Genomic DNA, 15,596 nt, shown 5'->3' on the forward strand with positions numbered 1-15,596 from the left:
GCAAAAAAATTTAGTAAAGTTTGTCTCGTGTCACTTTTACGACGAAGTAAATAAACCCATGTTGAGCGTGAAAAATCGTCGACAAGAGTTAAAAAATATTGTGATCCACATGATGCTTGTGTGGAGTAGGGACCCCATAAATCGACATGTATCAAATCAAAAATATTGTCAGCATTATTCGAACTTAAAGAAAAAGGTTCCCGAGTTTGCTTGGCTCGAAAACAAATATCACAGTTCTTGCTATGAAAAGAAGTTGTAATGTTTTTGCAAAAAGGTAAAAAACGAAAAATATTGGAGGAGGGATGCCCCAACCTTCGATGCCATAGTTCATGTGTGTCGGGGGTAGTGGCGATAAGGGCGTGATGAGTGAGGTTGTGTACTTCCGTCAGATAATATAGCCCCTCGACTTGTTCACCCGCACTAATCATCATCTTCGAAAAACGGTCCTGAATAAAACATAAAAAATGAGAGAATTGAATGGTTAAGGATGAATCACGTAATAGAGAAGAGACAGAAATAAGGTTGCATTGTAATTTGACACAGTATAACACATTACGTAAAATTAAACAATTTGATAAATGAACATTGCCACATTGAGTGGCGTGAGCAATTTCGCCGTTCGGTAACCCTACAGATAAGGGACTAATTGTTCGAATATTAGTAAAATAAGAGAGGCAACCTGACATATGTCGGGATGCTCCTGTGTCGATAATCCACGAGAAAGATAAGAGTTTACCACTTAGACGAGTCGATGAGGACGGTCCTGACTGTCGGGCTTGCCATATTTTATGCACTTCATCGAGTTGAGCCGGAGTGAGTTTATTAAAATCAATTTGATCAAACCCAGTATTGGTACAACCCATGGGAGCAGCTGTAGGTTGTACCGAGGCAATGTGAGCCCGAGCCATCTCACCACTTGCAGCGGCACCGTGGGCAGCAGGTGACACCGTGTGACAGTGGGCAGGAGGCGGTGCGTGGGTGGTGACAAGGTGTGCGCGTGGTACAGTCGGGGTAGCCTTTTTAAGACGATCGTAATTGGCTCTACCTTGAATATTAGGCACTACAGTCCGACTCATATCAGTTTCGTTGATATAGATGCGGTCTCTAGGACGGTCCCCCACCAATCAGGAAATTCTCCCGTAACCCTGTAGCAGACGGGATACAAATGTCCGGACCGTCGACAAGCAATGCAATACGGTTTATTTGGGTCAATAGGTCGAGAACGATCCCCTCCCCCTCCGGCAGACCGTGTATTAGAATTGGTCTTAGCAGCAAAAGCCATGGTCTCAGGTTTTTGGTCGATTTTATTCGCGGAAAATTGACGCATTCCTTCCTCTTGTAGAAGGCGATTATAAGCAAAATCAAGAGTGGGTAAGGGAGAAATACCGAGTAATTGAGAACGGGCAGTGTCATAGCGATCGTCCAAGCCTATAAGGAAATTACGGACACGCTTCTTATCACGTCGAGTGTCGAGGATGCTTACCAGGTTACAGATGCACGGGTTACAGGTGCAAGGAGGAATAGGGTCAGCTGCTTGAATATCGTCCCAAAGTTTCGTGAGACGGCCATAATAATCGATAAGAGTTTCTGTTGGACCTTGACGACATGAACGTAACTCGCCTTCTAAACGAAAGATACGGTCATCATTGTTCTGGCAGAATCAATTTCGGATATCGTCCCATATTTGTTTCGCTTCGGGGCGATATGAAATCGTTCTTCGAATGGTGGAGTCGAGGGAGTTATAAATCCACGCCGTTACGAGAGCATTTTGAGACAACCAGGAGGGAAATTCAGAGGCAGTAGCAGCCGATTTCTTGATGGAACCGTCAACATACCCCTGTTTTCCTTTGGCAAGGAGAGCGAGAGTAAGACCACGGGACCATTCATCTTAATTGGTTCCCGTGAATGCTATTTGTGTAATATTGAATCGGGATTTTCGTGGGGACAAAGTTAAAAGATTGAGGTGTCGAGGAGGTGTTAGCGATTTGATTGTCTGTGGTATTCGTCATGATGGAGATCGAGTTCGAGGATCGAAAATCGAAAAAAAAAACAGAACGAGGAAGATGAAGTTTGTCAGGAAAACAATAACTTGGCTGATACCATGTTAAACGTGTAATGTTATATGAATTATTGTATTGAATATCTTGTGTCTAATTACATATCTTTGCCTTATTTATATGTATAGGCTAACTATAAACATGGTAAATAAATATACACAATGAGCTAATTGTGGCAAAGAGATACTGTTGCCTTGTGAGATATGGGAGCCGTTGGAAAAGAGCCGTTGGAGGTGGGCTTTGGGCTTCGTTTCCGCATCGTAATATTTTGGGCTTTGCTTCACCTCGTAATAGAGTAGATAGAGAGTTGTTCAAGAAAACACTTATATCGAACTAATTCAATGAAATTAAGGGAGTATCGAATCAACATACTTATATGTTATAATTCAATTCAATCCTCCAAACACAATTTATTGTTTTTTTATTTCTTTGAGTTTGTCATTAGTTTTTTTTTTCACTAAAAAATTTCCATGCTGAAACAAGAGTATCCTCTTCTATTTACTAAAAGAATAGGTGAAACTAGAAATTTTCCCGCTCAAATCACCACTAACTACAAATTGGGCCTTAATAGTAAATAGATTTGATTATTCTCAAATACTGAGCTTAAATTTTTGCTTATTCTATACAAAAATGTTGGTCTACTTTATAATTCTTATTTCTCAATATTTGTAGAGAAATATATTATACTTAAATATATTTTAGACTACCCTATATTTTACGTATGCTATATTCTATGATATATGTCACATTGTAAGATTAATATATATATTTTACTCATATCATTATTATCACATTTTAACCATAATTATATTTTAATTATTATATTAAAGAATTTTCTTCATCACAATTTTCTTCATCTCTTATTTGAAAAATACATCGTCGAAATACTAATTAATGTAATTTTATAAAATACGAAATCTCCCTAAAGTACAACACCAAAAACACAATATTTATTAAAATTAGTCAATGTAATGATATTTTGATTTTCATATGTAAAATTGTATGTACTCAAGTTTTCACTTTTTTATCTTAATAGTTAATAGAACACATCAATATTGTAGACTTTAACACTAAATTTAAAGCATAATTATTAATAATGCTAATTTCTCAATATATTACAATCTAAAATACCGTGCGAATGCACGAGATCTAAACTAGTTATGTTACAATTAATCTCACGTGAGATAATCTCATATATATTATTATAATCTAACCTAATTAGAATTATTCACTGCCAATAAAACTTAACAAATGATCACTTAATAATATTGATAATATTCATAAACAAGTTTGTGAATTCGTGAATCGTGATATACTAAAACCGAAAATATAGATGAGTTAATCTAAATGTGAATAATGAGAGGCAAAAAAGAATGACTATTTAGCTAAATAAAAGGACATTTATATAATCCAACTCATTTATCAGACTTCCATCTTTGACATTCCATAATTCTTACTCCGGAATATATACGAGTACTACCAAACTAAGTACTCCCTCCTATTCTCCATTTTCTTCCCTATTTCCTTTTTGGAAACTTTTAATCTTATTTTATTCATTCTTCTCTCCTATCACCAAACCCTACTCAACTCACAATTCCTTATTTAATTCCTAATTATTCATTCCTCTCTCCTATCATCAAACCCCACCCAACTCACAATTCCTTATTTTATTCATTCCTCTCTCCTATCACCAAACCCCACCCAACCCACAATTCATACTTTATTACTCTCCTTAATTTTTGTGCCCCCAATAAAGGGGAAGAATATGGAGAATAGGAGGGAGTATTAAAATTCAAATACGATTAAAATTCGAAACAACCGTAAATCTCTCTTAAAATGGAACATTCGTCTTAAAATTAAAACGAGTCAAATATATACATATACTTACTTATAGAGACAAACATTTTCGGATTTTCGTATTCCATACACATTATTCTTTATTCTTTTGCTTCATCACTTATACCCGGTTTAAAACTTAAGACAAATAAAACCGTATTAAATAAGAATAAGAATATGTGTCGAACGAAAATCCAATTGAAACTCGAGAAAACTCTCTTGTAAAATCGTTATAAATACCCCTAACAAAAAAACTTATCACAAAGAGAACCATCCCAACACAAACACGACACAACAAAACACAACTCTCACTCTCTCCTTCATTCAGTCATTCATCACCCGTGATAATATAATAATTACTGTATCACTTTTGCATGATTTCAATCAATTCTCACATCCCTTAATCACACCCTACAAAACCCTATCTTTTTCTTTTATAAAAGTTTACATTTTCCCATTTTTTTCCTTTTTTCTGGTACAATCTAGTGGAGTGTAGTAATTTCTAGAGGAGTGTTGAAGTTTTAATAATGGCAACAGTGAAGTTGGAGAGATTGACCTCCATTGATGCACAATTAAGGTTGCTTGCACCAAGGAAAGTATCTGAAGATGATAAGCTTGTTGAATATGATGCTTTGTTACTTGATCGTTTTCTCGATATTCTTCAGTCTCTTCATGGTGAAGATATTAGGGAAACGGTATTTTTTTTTTTCTTTTTTACCCTTTTTATCTTTTTGGATTATTATTATTATTATTATTATTATAGTGTGTCAGTCTCACTTATTTTACTGTAATGTTTTTGTTTAAATTTTTGATTTGTTATTAATGAAACTATTGATTTGTAAATTGTATGTTTGGAATTATCTATTGGCAAATTACCCAGATGACAATTTTCTGAAATTTGTACTTATGATCATATTTTTTAAATTTTTTTTGTTTTTTTTGTTTTTTTTTAATATATTTATATACACAAGATAATCAGTTTTCCCCTGATGATTTTTTGGTTTATGATAATTTTTTGGAGTTTTGTATATTTGTGTGTTTGTAGGCAGTAGGCAGTAGGTTTGTAATACCTCCGCTGTTCTTTCTGATGTATTTTTATTGGGATTCATGTTGGGTAATTCGGAATCAGTCTCTGTGTTGGCTAACACAAGGGTAAGGCTACAACCGACCCCTTTACCTTGGAATTTTCGGGAGCCACCGAGGCATTGGAGTAATATTGTTGTTGTTGATGATATGCTTTTCATATTGTCATTTCTAATGCTGTACTATGAAAATTGGAGACTTTTATTTGTGAATTTGCTCTTTGATTAATAGTGTGATGAGCTCAACTGTTTTTGATGTGTCTTTTCACAGTGGTTTCACTTTGCATTCTGAAATTCTTAGTCGTGAAGCTATAACTTTTATCTAATTTAGGCTCTGGTTTACGATATTAATTGGTTGTCTAAACAATTTCCTGCCTTTCCATGGTGTTATGCAAGAGGTTTGGTTTGTTGTCCAAACAATTTCCTAGCAATTTTCATATTATTTGGTGTAGATTGTAGATAGGATGTGGAGGTTGTGGTGGAGGCATTGTGGCAATTTGCTTTTTATCTAAATGGTGTATTGTCGCTCTCTAGACTCAAGTTTCCTTAAAACTGCGCAAATTATGCGTCTTAAATCTCATCAAGCCTGTAAGATGTACTCGTATATATATATTTTTTTTTACATTTTAATATTTTATTCCCACATTCGCTAAAAGAGATGTGAACTTGCAAGATCTGCCACTGGATAGCCGAGTGCGTAATCATATCTTTTCAGCCATTCCAGCCCCTTGGACTGCCCTGAAATAAGATGGCAAGTGTCACGCCTATATTTTATGTGACTGCAATTTTCTATTTTTTTTGGCTTTATGTGCAAATTGTGGATATTGTTAATTTGTGATAACATTTTTTTGACAAATCATACTAAAAACTTGACCGTTAATTAGTCGGATGTTGTATGTCATCTTTGATGTGATAATTGGATGTATGCAATAGGTGCAAGAGCTGTATGAACATGCTGCCGAATATGAGAGGACTCGTGATCCTAAGAAGCTGGAGGAGCTCGGAAACATGATTACCAGTTTAGATGCTGGAGATTCTATTGTGGTCACAAAATCTTTTGCTCACATGCTTAACCTGGGCAACTTAGCCGAGGAAGTCCAAATAGCTTACCGCAGAAGGATTAAAAAGGTGAAGAAAGGAGATTTTATTGATGAGAGCTCTGCAATAACTGAATCCGACATTGAAGAAACACTAAGGAGGCTTGTGGTGGATATGAAAAAATCCCCTCAAGAAGTGTTTGATACTTTAAAAAACCAAACTGTTGACTTGGTTCTTACAGCTCACCCTACTCAATCTGTTCGTCGATCTTTGCTCCAGAAGCATGGCAGGTATTTCTCGTGACTGATTTCTTCTTGTCATTTGATCGATGAAAAGATTCTACGTGATGTAGATTAGCGGTTGTTCTTCCTTGCTTTTTCCTAGAGGATGGTGAAGTGATCATTTTAGCTCGAGGATTTCTTGGTGTTTATCAATAAGGGTGGGGCCATGTCCCATATAATTCATTTGAGCTGTTTGGCAAATAAAAATAGATATAGTAATTTGCTTGAAAGTCTTCTAACCCCATCTATGCCACTTCAACCTCTGCTTTGGTAGCCTCATTGCATGTAAAAGTATGGCATTCTTGTTTGTCTTACCACCTTTTTTTTCCCTTTTTTTCCCAGGATAAGAGATTGTTTGGCTCAGCTTTATGCTAAAGACATTACTCCCGATGATAAGCAGGAACTTGACGAAGCTCTTCAAAGAGAGGTATGTGGTTTATTTATTATTTCTGATTGGTAGGTATTGTTACACTAAATTTTAGTATTTGGGAACTTTATCTGTCTCTGTAGAATCATTGGATATCTATATGTCGTCTTTATACTTTTATATAATTATGAATTATGATGTGTTCATATTTTGCATTCATTTAGATACAAGCTGCATTTCGTACGGATGAGATAAGGAGGACTCAGCCTACACCTCAGGATGAGATGAGAGCAGGAATGAGCTATTTCCATGAGACTATTTGGAAAGGTGTTCCTAAGTTTCTGAGACGCGTTGACACTGCATTGAAGAACATAGGCATAAATGAACGAGTTCCCTATAATGCTCCTCTTATTCAGTTCTCATCTTGGATGGGGGGTGATCGAGACGGTACGCGATCCTCTATTTTTTTTGGGAACGTTTATTTTGTTATCATTATGTATACGATCCCTCTATGGAAGTTTCACAGAAGCACTGCTATTTTCATTAGTTAGAGGGGTGGTCATTTAATCGTTTAAACTTATTTTAAGACTGGTTTTTTTTTGGTTCAGTAACGGAGTTAATTTATCACTTCTCTTTTCAATGAATTCTTTCTTTGCAGGGAATCCTAGAGTTACACCTGAAGTTACGAGAGATGTATGCTTGTTAGCTAGAATGATGGCTGCCAATATGTACTTCTCTCAGATAGAGGACCTGATGTTTGAGGTATGAGCATATGACCCATGCTCTTAGTTTTACTTTTTTCGTAGAAGAGTAGAAGTTATGCCATAGCTGAGATTTTAATTCTCTCATTTTGTTACCAGCTGTCTATGTGGAGATGCAGTGATGAATTACGTGCTCGGGCGGATGAACTTCACAGATTTTCTAAGAGGGATGCTAAACACTACATTGGTATGCCTTCCTCTCTCTAATGTTAAGTCATGTCAATTTCCAACATAATACGATTTATTGTTTTAGTTTTTAGCGATGAGGTAAGGTGAAAATAGAAACCAGTAAAAAAGTTCAGTCCAGATACCTTAATTGTTTTACTAGTGGACAAGATGGTTGGAATAACTTTTAGGAGAATTTCATTTTCTTGCTGTTTCTTTTTAGATACAAGCGACTTTGGTGAAATTGATTATATTTCTTCTTTTGCTGCTACTAATGTGCAGAGTTCTGGAAGAAAATCCCTCCGAATGAGCCATATCGTGTTATTCTTGCTGACGTGAGAGATAAGCTCTATAATACACGTGAACGTGCTCGTCATTTGTTGACAAATGTAGTCTCTGATATTCCTGAAGAAGCAATTTTCACCCATACCGATGAGGTTTGCTTTTCAGCTATATATACTATGATTATTATCTTACCCCTTATTTTTCTCCTTTTCACTTATTAGAGGTTACAACTTACAAGTATTGTTTCAAGAACATATATCCCTTTGCTATTTATTGATTATTTTGCTTTTGATAAACTTTTTGGGACTATGTTACTCCTAACACAAGATGATGCTACTTCATATTAGTTCATCAATTCCAAAACACGAAACTTTTCAGAATATAGCTGTGTCTAACACTAGGGAGAGTGTGTCGTCTGTCGCTTGCAGCTGAGTCTGAGTAATGTAAGTTTGGGATACTGAACCATGTGGCTGGCCGCTGACTACTGGTTTAATTATCTTCATTTGTGTTCTTTCTGTAGTTTCTAGAGCCTCTTGAGCTATGCTATAGGTCACTCTGCGCCTGTGGTGATCGGCCCATTGCTGATGGGAGTCTCCTTGATTTCATGCGACAAGTCTCAACTTTCGGCCTTTCCTTTGTAAAACTTGATATTAGGCAAGAATCAGAGAGGCACACTGATGTAATGGATGCCATTACCAGGCACCTAGAGATTGGGTCCTACCGCGACTGGCCAGAAGACAAAAGACAGGAATGGCTATTATCTGAGCTTCAGGGCAAGCGCCCTTTGTTTGGTCCAGACCTTCCCAAGACTGAAGAAATTTCTGATGTTCTAGACACATTTCATGTGATCTCAGAACTCCCATCCGATAGCTTTGGCGCTTACATCATTTCTATGGCTACTGCCCCTTCCGATGTGCTTGCCGTTGAGCTTCTGCAGCGCGAATGTCATATCAAGGAACCTTTGAGAGTTGTACCGTTGTTTGAGAAACTTGCTGACCTGGAGGCTGCCCCAGCTGCCCTAACCCGCCTCTTCTCGGTAGATTGGTACAAAAATAGGATTAATGGAAAGCAAGAAGTCATGATTGGGTACTCTGACTCTGGTAAGGATGCGGGCCGTCTCTCTGCCGCTTGGCAGTTGTACAAAGTTCAAGAGGAACTAATAAAGGTAGCCAAGGAGTTTGGTGTGAAGCTCACGATGTTTCATGGACGAGGTGGGACCGTTGGAAGAGGAGGAGGTCCCACTCATCTCGCTATTTTGTCTCAACCACCAGACACTATTCATGGGTCTCTCCGTGTTACTGTGCAAGGTGAAGTTATTGAACAATCCTTTGGAGAAGAGCACTTGTGTTTTAGGACACTCCAGAGGTACACAGCTGCCACGCTTGAGCATGGTATGCATCCTCCGATCTCCCCAAAACCGGAATGGCGTGCACTCTTAGATGAGATGGCTGTTGTCGCCACAAAGGAATACCGGTCAATTGTTTTCCAAGAGCCCCGATTTGTCGAGTATTTCCGCCTTGTAAGTTCTTAATTTTCATGCTTTTATCTTTTCACTTAGTGCTCCATGAAATGTTCATGCTGTTGGTGTATTTTGAGACTGGTATTTTTCACTAGACATTTACCTGCGTAATTCGCCTCTTGTGCTGTGGATAGCTGACAAAATGTTCGTCATGTTGCTATTTCCTCATAATTTGTTTCATATGTCATCTTCATTTAAACTTTAAACATGGATATGAAAAGAGCTGGGCTGCTTCTAAACATTATTTTCTGCTATAGGCAACACCCGAGTTGGAGTATGGACGCATGAACATTGGGAGCCGCCCTTCAAAGAGAAAGCCAAGTGGAGGAATCGAATCTCTTCGCGCAATTCCTTGGATTTTTGCGTGGACCCAGACAAGGTTCCATCTCCCAGTGTGGCTCGGCTTTGGTGCAGCATTTAAACACGTTCTTGCGAAAGACATAAGGAACTTTAACATGCTCAGGGAGATGTATAATATGTGGCCTTTCTTCAGAGTGACCATCGACTTGCTTGAAATGGTTTTCGCGAAGGGTGACCCTACAATGGTTGCTTTATATGACAAATTACTGGTGTCGGAGGAGCTGCAGCCATTTGGCGAGCGTTTGAGACATGATTATGAGGAAACCCAACGCCTTCTTCTCGAGGTAATTAATCTTTGCTGACATTTTCGGTGATTTTTTTTTTTTTTTTTTTTTTTTTTTTTTTTTTGACATTTCTAATCTGATAGGATTTTGTTTGTGGTAGCCAATCTAAATATGTGTTGCTGGATATTGATCGAGTCATATTTGTTTGAATATTGCCTTGTTAGCTTGTTAAGATATACCGTATTATGAAGAGGGTTACAGGTTGACGTAGCAAACGACTCATTCACGCCGTTTCAATTGGGTCATTTTTGGGCCGAGATGTTTCAAATCAGGCAGTTCGTGTTGGTGTCTACCTCGTTTATTTTTTGGGGGATGTGGTCGGGTCAGTTTTACTGTGTCTAGACACAGGAGCTGAAAGACGCCAATAAAGCAACATCATCAGTTCATCACCCATATGGATTGATTTTTGCAGGTTGCAGGACACAAGGACCTTCTGGAAGCAGACCCTTACTTGAAGCAGAGACTTCGACTCCGTGATCCTTACATCACAGCCTTGAACGTTTGCCAAGTGTACACCCTGAAGCAAATCCGTGACCCCGACTACCATGTAACAGTGAGACCGCACTTATCCAAGGAGATAATGGAATCAAACAAACCAGCGGCTGAACTCGTGAAGTTAAACCCGACCAGTGAGTATGCTCCTGGACTCGAAGACACCCTCATCTTGACCATGAAGGGTATTGCAGCGGGCATGCAAAACACCGGTTGAGCGCGGTCCAACACCAATTGGAAATACCTGGACTATAATTTGGCTCTGCTCAAGTTGTGCTCCCAGGGTTTTACTATTACTGTTTCTAGTATTGGTATTGTTTTCTTTATAGTTGAGCTGTGTTATTTGTTGTTGCCCGGCTAAGGGAAGTTTTCCTTCTGTATCTCTGAGAGAGTGTTTTCAAACTAATACTGCTCTAGAACATCTATATTAATGTTCTGTTATTTAGTATGAATATTTTGTTTTTTCGTGAGCAAAAGGCCATGTAGGCGAGACCGTTCACAAACACGATAAAATTAAGGAAAAATTGACGGGGGGAAATCTCACCTTTGTCAAGTCTTCTCAAAGTGCTCTCACCTGTCTATAATTTGGGAACAATCCCATTTTATGAAATCTCTTTCATATTTTACCTATATTTTTTCAGCTGAAATAAAAATTTAAATATCACATAACTATCTTGTGTAATTTATATATTTCGACGCTAAAATTTATGTTGGAATTAATAATCAAGGAGAAAATGTTGGTCAATTCATACTAATAGTAGTACAAAGGGATGAGGAAGTGATGGTTGTATTTTGTTACTCCGAAGCTTGACAAAACAGCATTTTTTTTTTTTTTTTTTGTCAGAAAGAAAAAGATTGCTTAACTTAAGGTATAGCGGTTGCTATACCATGAACAATCCTATTAAGAGAGGCGCAAGATAATGATTAAAGAGAAAAACAATAGCGTAGAAGATAATAAGGAAAGTAAAGAACGTAAAATGGGAGCAATTGCACAGTCGATAATCGCACCACCATTCAACTGGAGGACAAGATTTAAACAGTCCGAGGTGCATCAATATGGCGATATCCCAGAGTGATGGCATCCCGGCAAGCAGTCATCAAAGCAATAGCCTCAGCTTGGAGAGGAGTCTTTGCCCAGAAGGAACTCTTTCCAACATGACACATAACTCCATCGTTAGTTTTGAAAAACCACCCGACAGTAGCCCTCATAGTAGATTTCCATGAGGCATCACATTTAATACGAATATGCTCCGAGCAAATTACTGACCCAATTAAACAAATAGGAAAATGATTTCGTAAAAGAGCAGAAATTTGCATCTCCTCAGGAGCTGAAGGAACGATGTCAGCCATTACTGTACCTCGCTCTTTCTCCACCTGCACGTTATTGTGTGCATCCCTGCGGATACGATTAAGGAGATCATAGTAATCAGTTGGAGTATCATGGAAGATAAGGCGATTACGCGCACACCATAAGTGCCATAAGGTGCTCACGAAAAAAGAGATGGAAAGCGTAGGATCTGGGGATTTGGACAACAAGTTCAACCAATTAAGAACCATTGTTGAATAGGAATATTACTCCCAACCGAAGTTCGAATACCCAGAGTCGAAGCAGCCCAAATTCGGGAAGCAAGAGGGCAATCACGGAACAAGTGATCCAAGGATTCAAGGATCTCAGAAGCAACGGAACACGTTTGGCAATAACAATACCATTGAAGATTCCGTTTACGCGCCTCCTCCCCACAAGGTAAGGAATTTGCCAAGATTTTCCACAAGAAAATTCTCCATTTATTAGGGATAGGAAGACTCCATAGCCTTTTGCGACAGAACACAATAGACGAAGCAACCATACGACTCTTATCCTTAGCAGTTGCATTCACATTCCATAGCTTAGAGAAGGCCAAAGCATACCCACTCTTGGTAGAATAAGTCCCACTAGAAGTTAATGTCCAGTAGACTTGATCAGCTTCATCCGCCAATGGGATAGGAGTTGAAAGGACAAAAGGCAAAACATCCGGACCACATAAAAGAAGGACCTTCTCATACTCCCATTCACCAGATTGTGTTTGCAAGAGAGAAACCAATAAACACGGTTTAAGCAAGAGCTCAGAAGGATTTAGTGACAACATATGGGCTAAAGACGCGCCATGGATCCACTTATCACGCCAAATATCCAAGCTGGACGGGAACCCAATCTGCCAGGCCAGATTATCCTTCAATAATTCAAGGCCCCATTTAATACCTCTGCCACCCCATGAAAAAGATCCATTCATAACGAAAGAAGGGTTCATGACATTACCCTTCGTAATGCGATACTTAGAACCTAACACCCGTGAGAGTAAGCAGTCAGTGTTAGAAATAATTTTCCATCCAATTTTAGCTAGCAAACTTTGGTTGACACATCCAACATTCCGAATGCCTAGGCCTCCATTGACTTTGGACGAATGCGTAAACAATTTACTGCACCAGTGAATACCATTCCCTACTTGATTTCCACCCCACCAAAATTGTGAAATCAAAGAATCAATCTTAGACGACACACTTACCGGCATTTTAAATGCCGATAGAGAGTAAAGAGATAGTGAGGATAAAACCGAGCAGATAAGTGTAAGACGACCAGCAGCAGATAAAAAGGCGTTCTTCCAACTGAAAATTCGCTTACAGACCTTGTTAATGATGGAAGCAAAAATCTCCTTCTTACTAGACCCAAATTCTGTAGGCAGACCCAGATATAGCCCCATTTCATTACCACTTGAAATATTAAGGATTTTCAAACAATTAGTAACAGTTCGAAGATTACAGTTTGGACTGAAAGTCACTGCCGATTTGCTGTTGTTGATTTGTTGGCCCGAATGGCGACAAAAAAGGTCCAAAGTGTCCCGCAACTGATGACATCGTCGTGTATCCGCGTGCATGAAAAATATAGAATCATCTGCAAATAAGAGATGAGAAATAGACGGAGACTCACGACATATTTTCACACCGGTTATTCGATGTGACTCTTCAGCATCAAGTAGAAGTTGGGAGAGGACTTCAGTACAAAGAGCAAACAAATAAGGAGATAACGGATCTCCTTGACGAATACCTGATCTTGGAAGAAAAGCATTTCCTGGGTTACCATTGATAAGTATCTCATAGGACACCGTTTTGATACAATTCATAATTAACCGAATAATATGATGTGGAAAACCCATAAAGAGAAGTGTAGCCTCAATAAAATTCCAGCGTAATCTATCATATGCTTTGCTCATGTCTACTTTGATGGCCATAACACCTTTCTTGCCAACAGTCTTCTTGTTAATATGATGGAATAATTCATGAGAAATTAAAACATTATCCATGATAGATCTTCCCGGAATAAAACCATTCTGAAATTCCCCGACTAGTTGTGGCATAAAAAACTTCAGCCGGTTAGAAATACATTTTGAAACAATTCTCATAATAACATTGCATAGGCTTATGGGGCAATAATGTTCAACCTTCTCCGGACTATTCGTCTTTGGTATGAGCGTAATAGAGGTTCGATTATGAGCCCGAAGAATATTGCCCGTGTTTAGCATAGATAAAACCGCAGCCGTCACTTCCTCCTTGATATAAAACCAATATTTCTGGTAGAAAAGGCCAGGAATATCATCTGGACCTGGCGATTTATTCGAACCCATTTGAAAAACTGCTTTACGGACTTCCTTCCTTGTAAACTGTTTGGCCATAACATCATGTTGATCACTATTTAACTTAAACCGGAGTTTAGCAAAAATAGAACGAGATGTCTCGAGAAAAGAGGCAAAGGATTCATGAACTATCCCACTTTCAAAAATATTCTTGAAGTACAGCTCAAAAGACAAGTGAATATCAGAGTCGTGGAAAGTCCAATTACCATCTTGCCTTTGAATTCCAAAAATTTGATTTTGCTTATGCCGTTCCCTTACACAATTGAAGAAGTATTTCGTACAAGCGTCTCCATCTTTAAGTCAATTTAATTTCGCACGCTGTTTCCAGAATAACATAGCTGCCTTATTAAATTCCAGAAGATTTTCATGGCAATTCTCATAAACACCCTCATCACCACCATCAAAAATTTGTTGTAATTCGAGACTCAATTTGTCATCAAAATTAGTCCATTTCTGAGTCCATTCCTTTCTTTTGCAAAAAGTCCATTGCTTGAAAGCACCGCGTATTCTTTTCAATTTACGTAGAAGTCTAAATGAAGGTGACCCCTTATCCCTCTTGAACCATTCGTTTTTAAGAATGTCAAGGCATTCATCATAAGCAAAGCACCAACTTTCAAGTTTAAAGTGAAATCGGCGTTGAGTAGATAACATTTCCGTATCTAAAAAAATAGGTGCATGATCCGAACATTGAATAGGAAGATGTAGAATACCCGTATTAGGAAAATGAGAAGACCATGTTAATGAAGCAAGTCCTTTATCAAGTCGCTCATACACCCGTGCAACACCCTTCCTATTATTACACCATGTGAATTTAGAACCTTTAAAAGCAATGTCTGATAATAAATTCCTGCCTTTCCATTCAAGGAAAAACTGTGCTCCAAAAATAGTGCCTGTACTCCCCCCCCCCAGTTTGTCCTCATTATCATCCACTTGATTAAAGTCACCAACAAGGACAAAATGAGAATCAAGAAGACCTAAGTGTAATACTCCGTATCTAAGACAAAGTTAATGGTTACTCAGACGGTGAAATTATATTAAAATGTATTTAATAATTATATTAATTAGATAATTATGTTGTGAGACGGAAGTAAAATAATTAAATAATAATGAGTCGGGAATTGTGGTGACTCACGTGTGACATGGGTATATGGTGACGGTAATATAATAATACAATACTAATAATAATATGTAAATAATAGTAATATGCAATAATAATAAATATAATTGGAAATAGGAAGCTAAGTTTCCTCCCACTTTCCTTTCTACTACTATATATATACAAGTTAGACCTACCACATAAGACCATATACAATCATAAACACAATAATTCACTAAAAGCAAAGGGAGAAAGATCTAAAGGGAGAAAGTGGAAGAATTTCATAACATATCTAAAGGGAGAAA

At 37.9% G+C, this 15,596-nt stretch overlaps 1 protein-coding gene across 2 annotated transcripts; it reads left to right on the plus strand.

Annotated features, from left to right (window-relative positions):
* The first annotated feature begins 4,088 nt into the window (after positions 1-4,088).
* On the plus strand, positions 4,089-11,003 carry LOC141616805 (phosphoenolpyruvate carboxylase 1). Of its 2 annotated transcripts, none has more exons than XM_074433953.1 (10): positions 4,089-4,588; positions 5,909-6,303; positions 6,637-6,721; positions 6,886-7,108; positions 7,320-7,423; positions 7,522-7,609; positions 7,870-8,024; positions 8,393-9,391; positions 9,649-10,035; positions 10,448-11,003. In XM_074433953.1, exons 1-10 carry the CDS (start codon positions 4,421-4,423, stop codon positions 10,742-10,744), a joined length of 2,901 nt encoding a protein of 966 aa, XP_074290054.1. In that variant the 5' UTR covers positions 4,089-4,420; the 3' UTR covers positions 10,745-11,003. The 2 variants fall into 2 exon arrangements, with proteins under 2 accessions (XP_074290054.1, XP_074290055.1); XM_074433954.1 differs by lacking the exon at positions 4,089-4,588 and adding an exon at positions 5,555-5,726.
* Positions 11,004-15,596: the final 4,593 nt, after the last annotated feature.

The sequence above is a fragment of the Silene latifolia genome, chromosome X (assembly GCF_048544455.1).
Source record: "Silene latifolia isolate original U9 population chromosome X, ASM4854445v1, whole genome shotgun sequence".
Classification (NCBI taxonomy): domain Eukaryota; kingdom Viridiplantae; phylum Streptophyta; class Magnoliopsida; order Caryophyllales; family Caryophyllaceae; genus Silene; species Silene latifolia.

Excerpts from the sequence above, each read along its gene's own strand:
- LOC141616805 (XM_074433953.1), top strand. The coding sequence starts at position 4,421 with ATGGCAACAGTGAAGTTGGAGAGATTGACCTCCATTGATGCACAATTA. Across the intron at positions 4,589-5,908 it reads GTGAAGATATTAGGGAAACG|GTGCAAGAGCTGTATGAACA; the intron begins GTATTTTTTTTT and ends TGTATGCAATAG. Across the intron at positions 10,036-10,447 it reads CCCAACGCCTTCTTCTCGAG|GTTGCAGGACACAAGGACCT; the intron begins GTAATTAATCTT and ends TGATTTTTGCAG.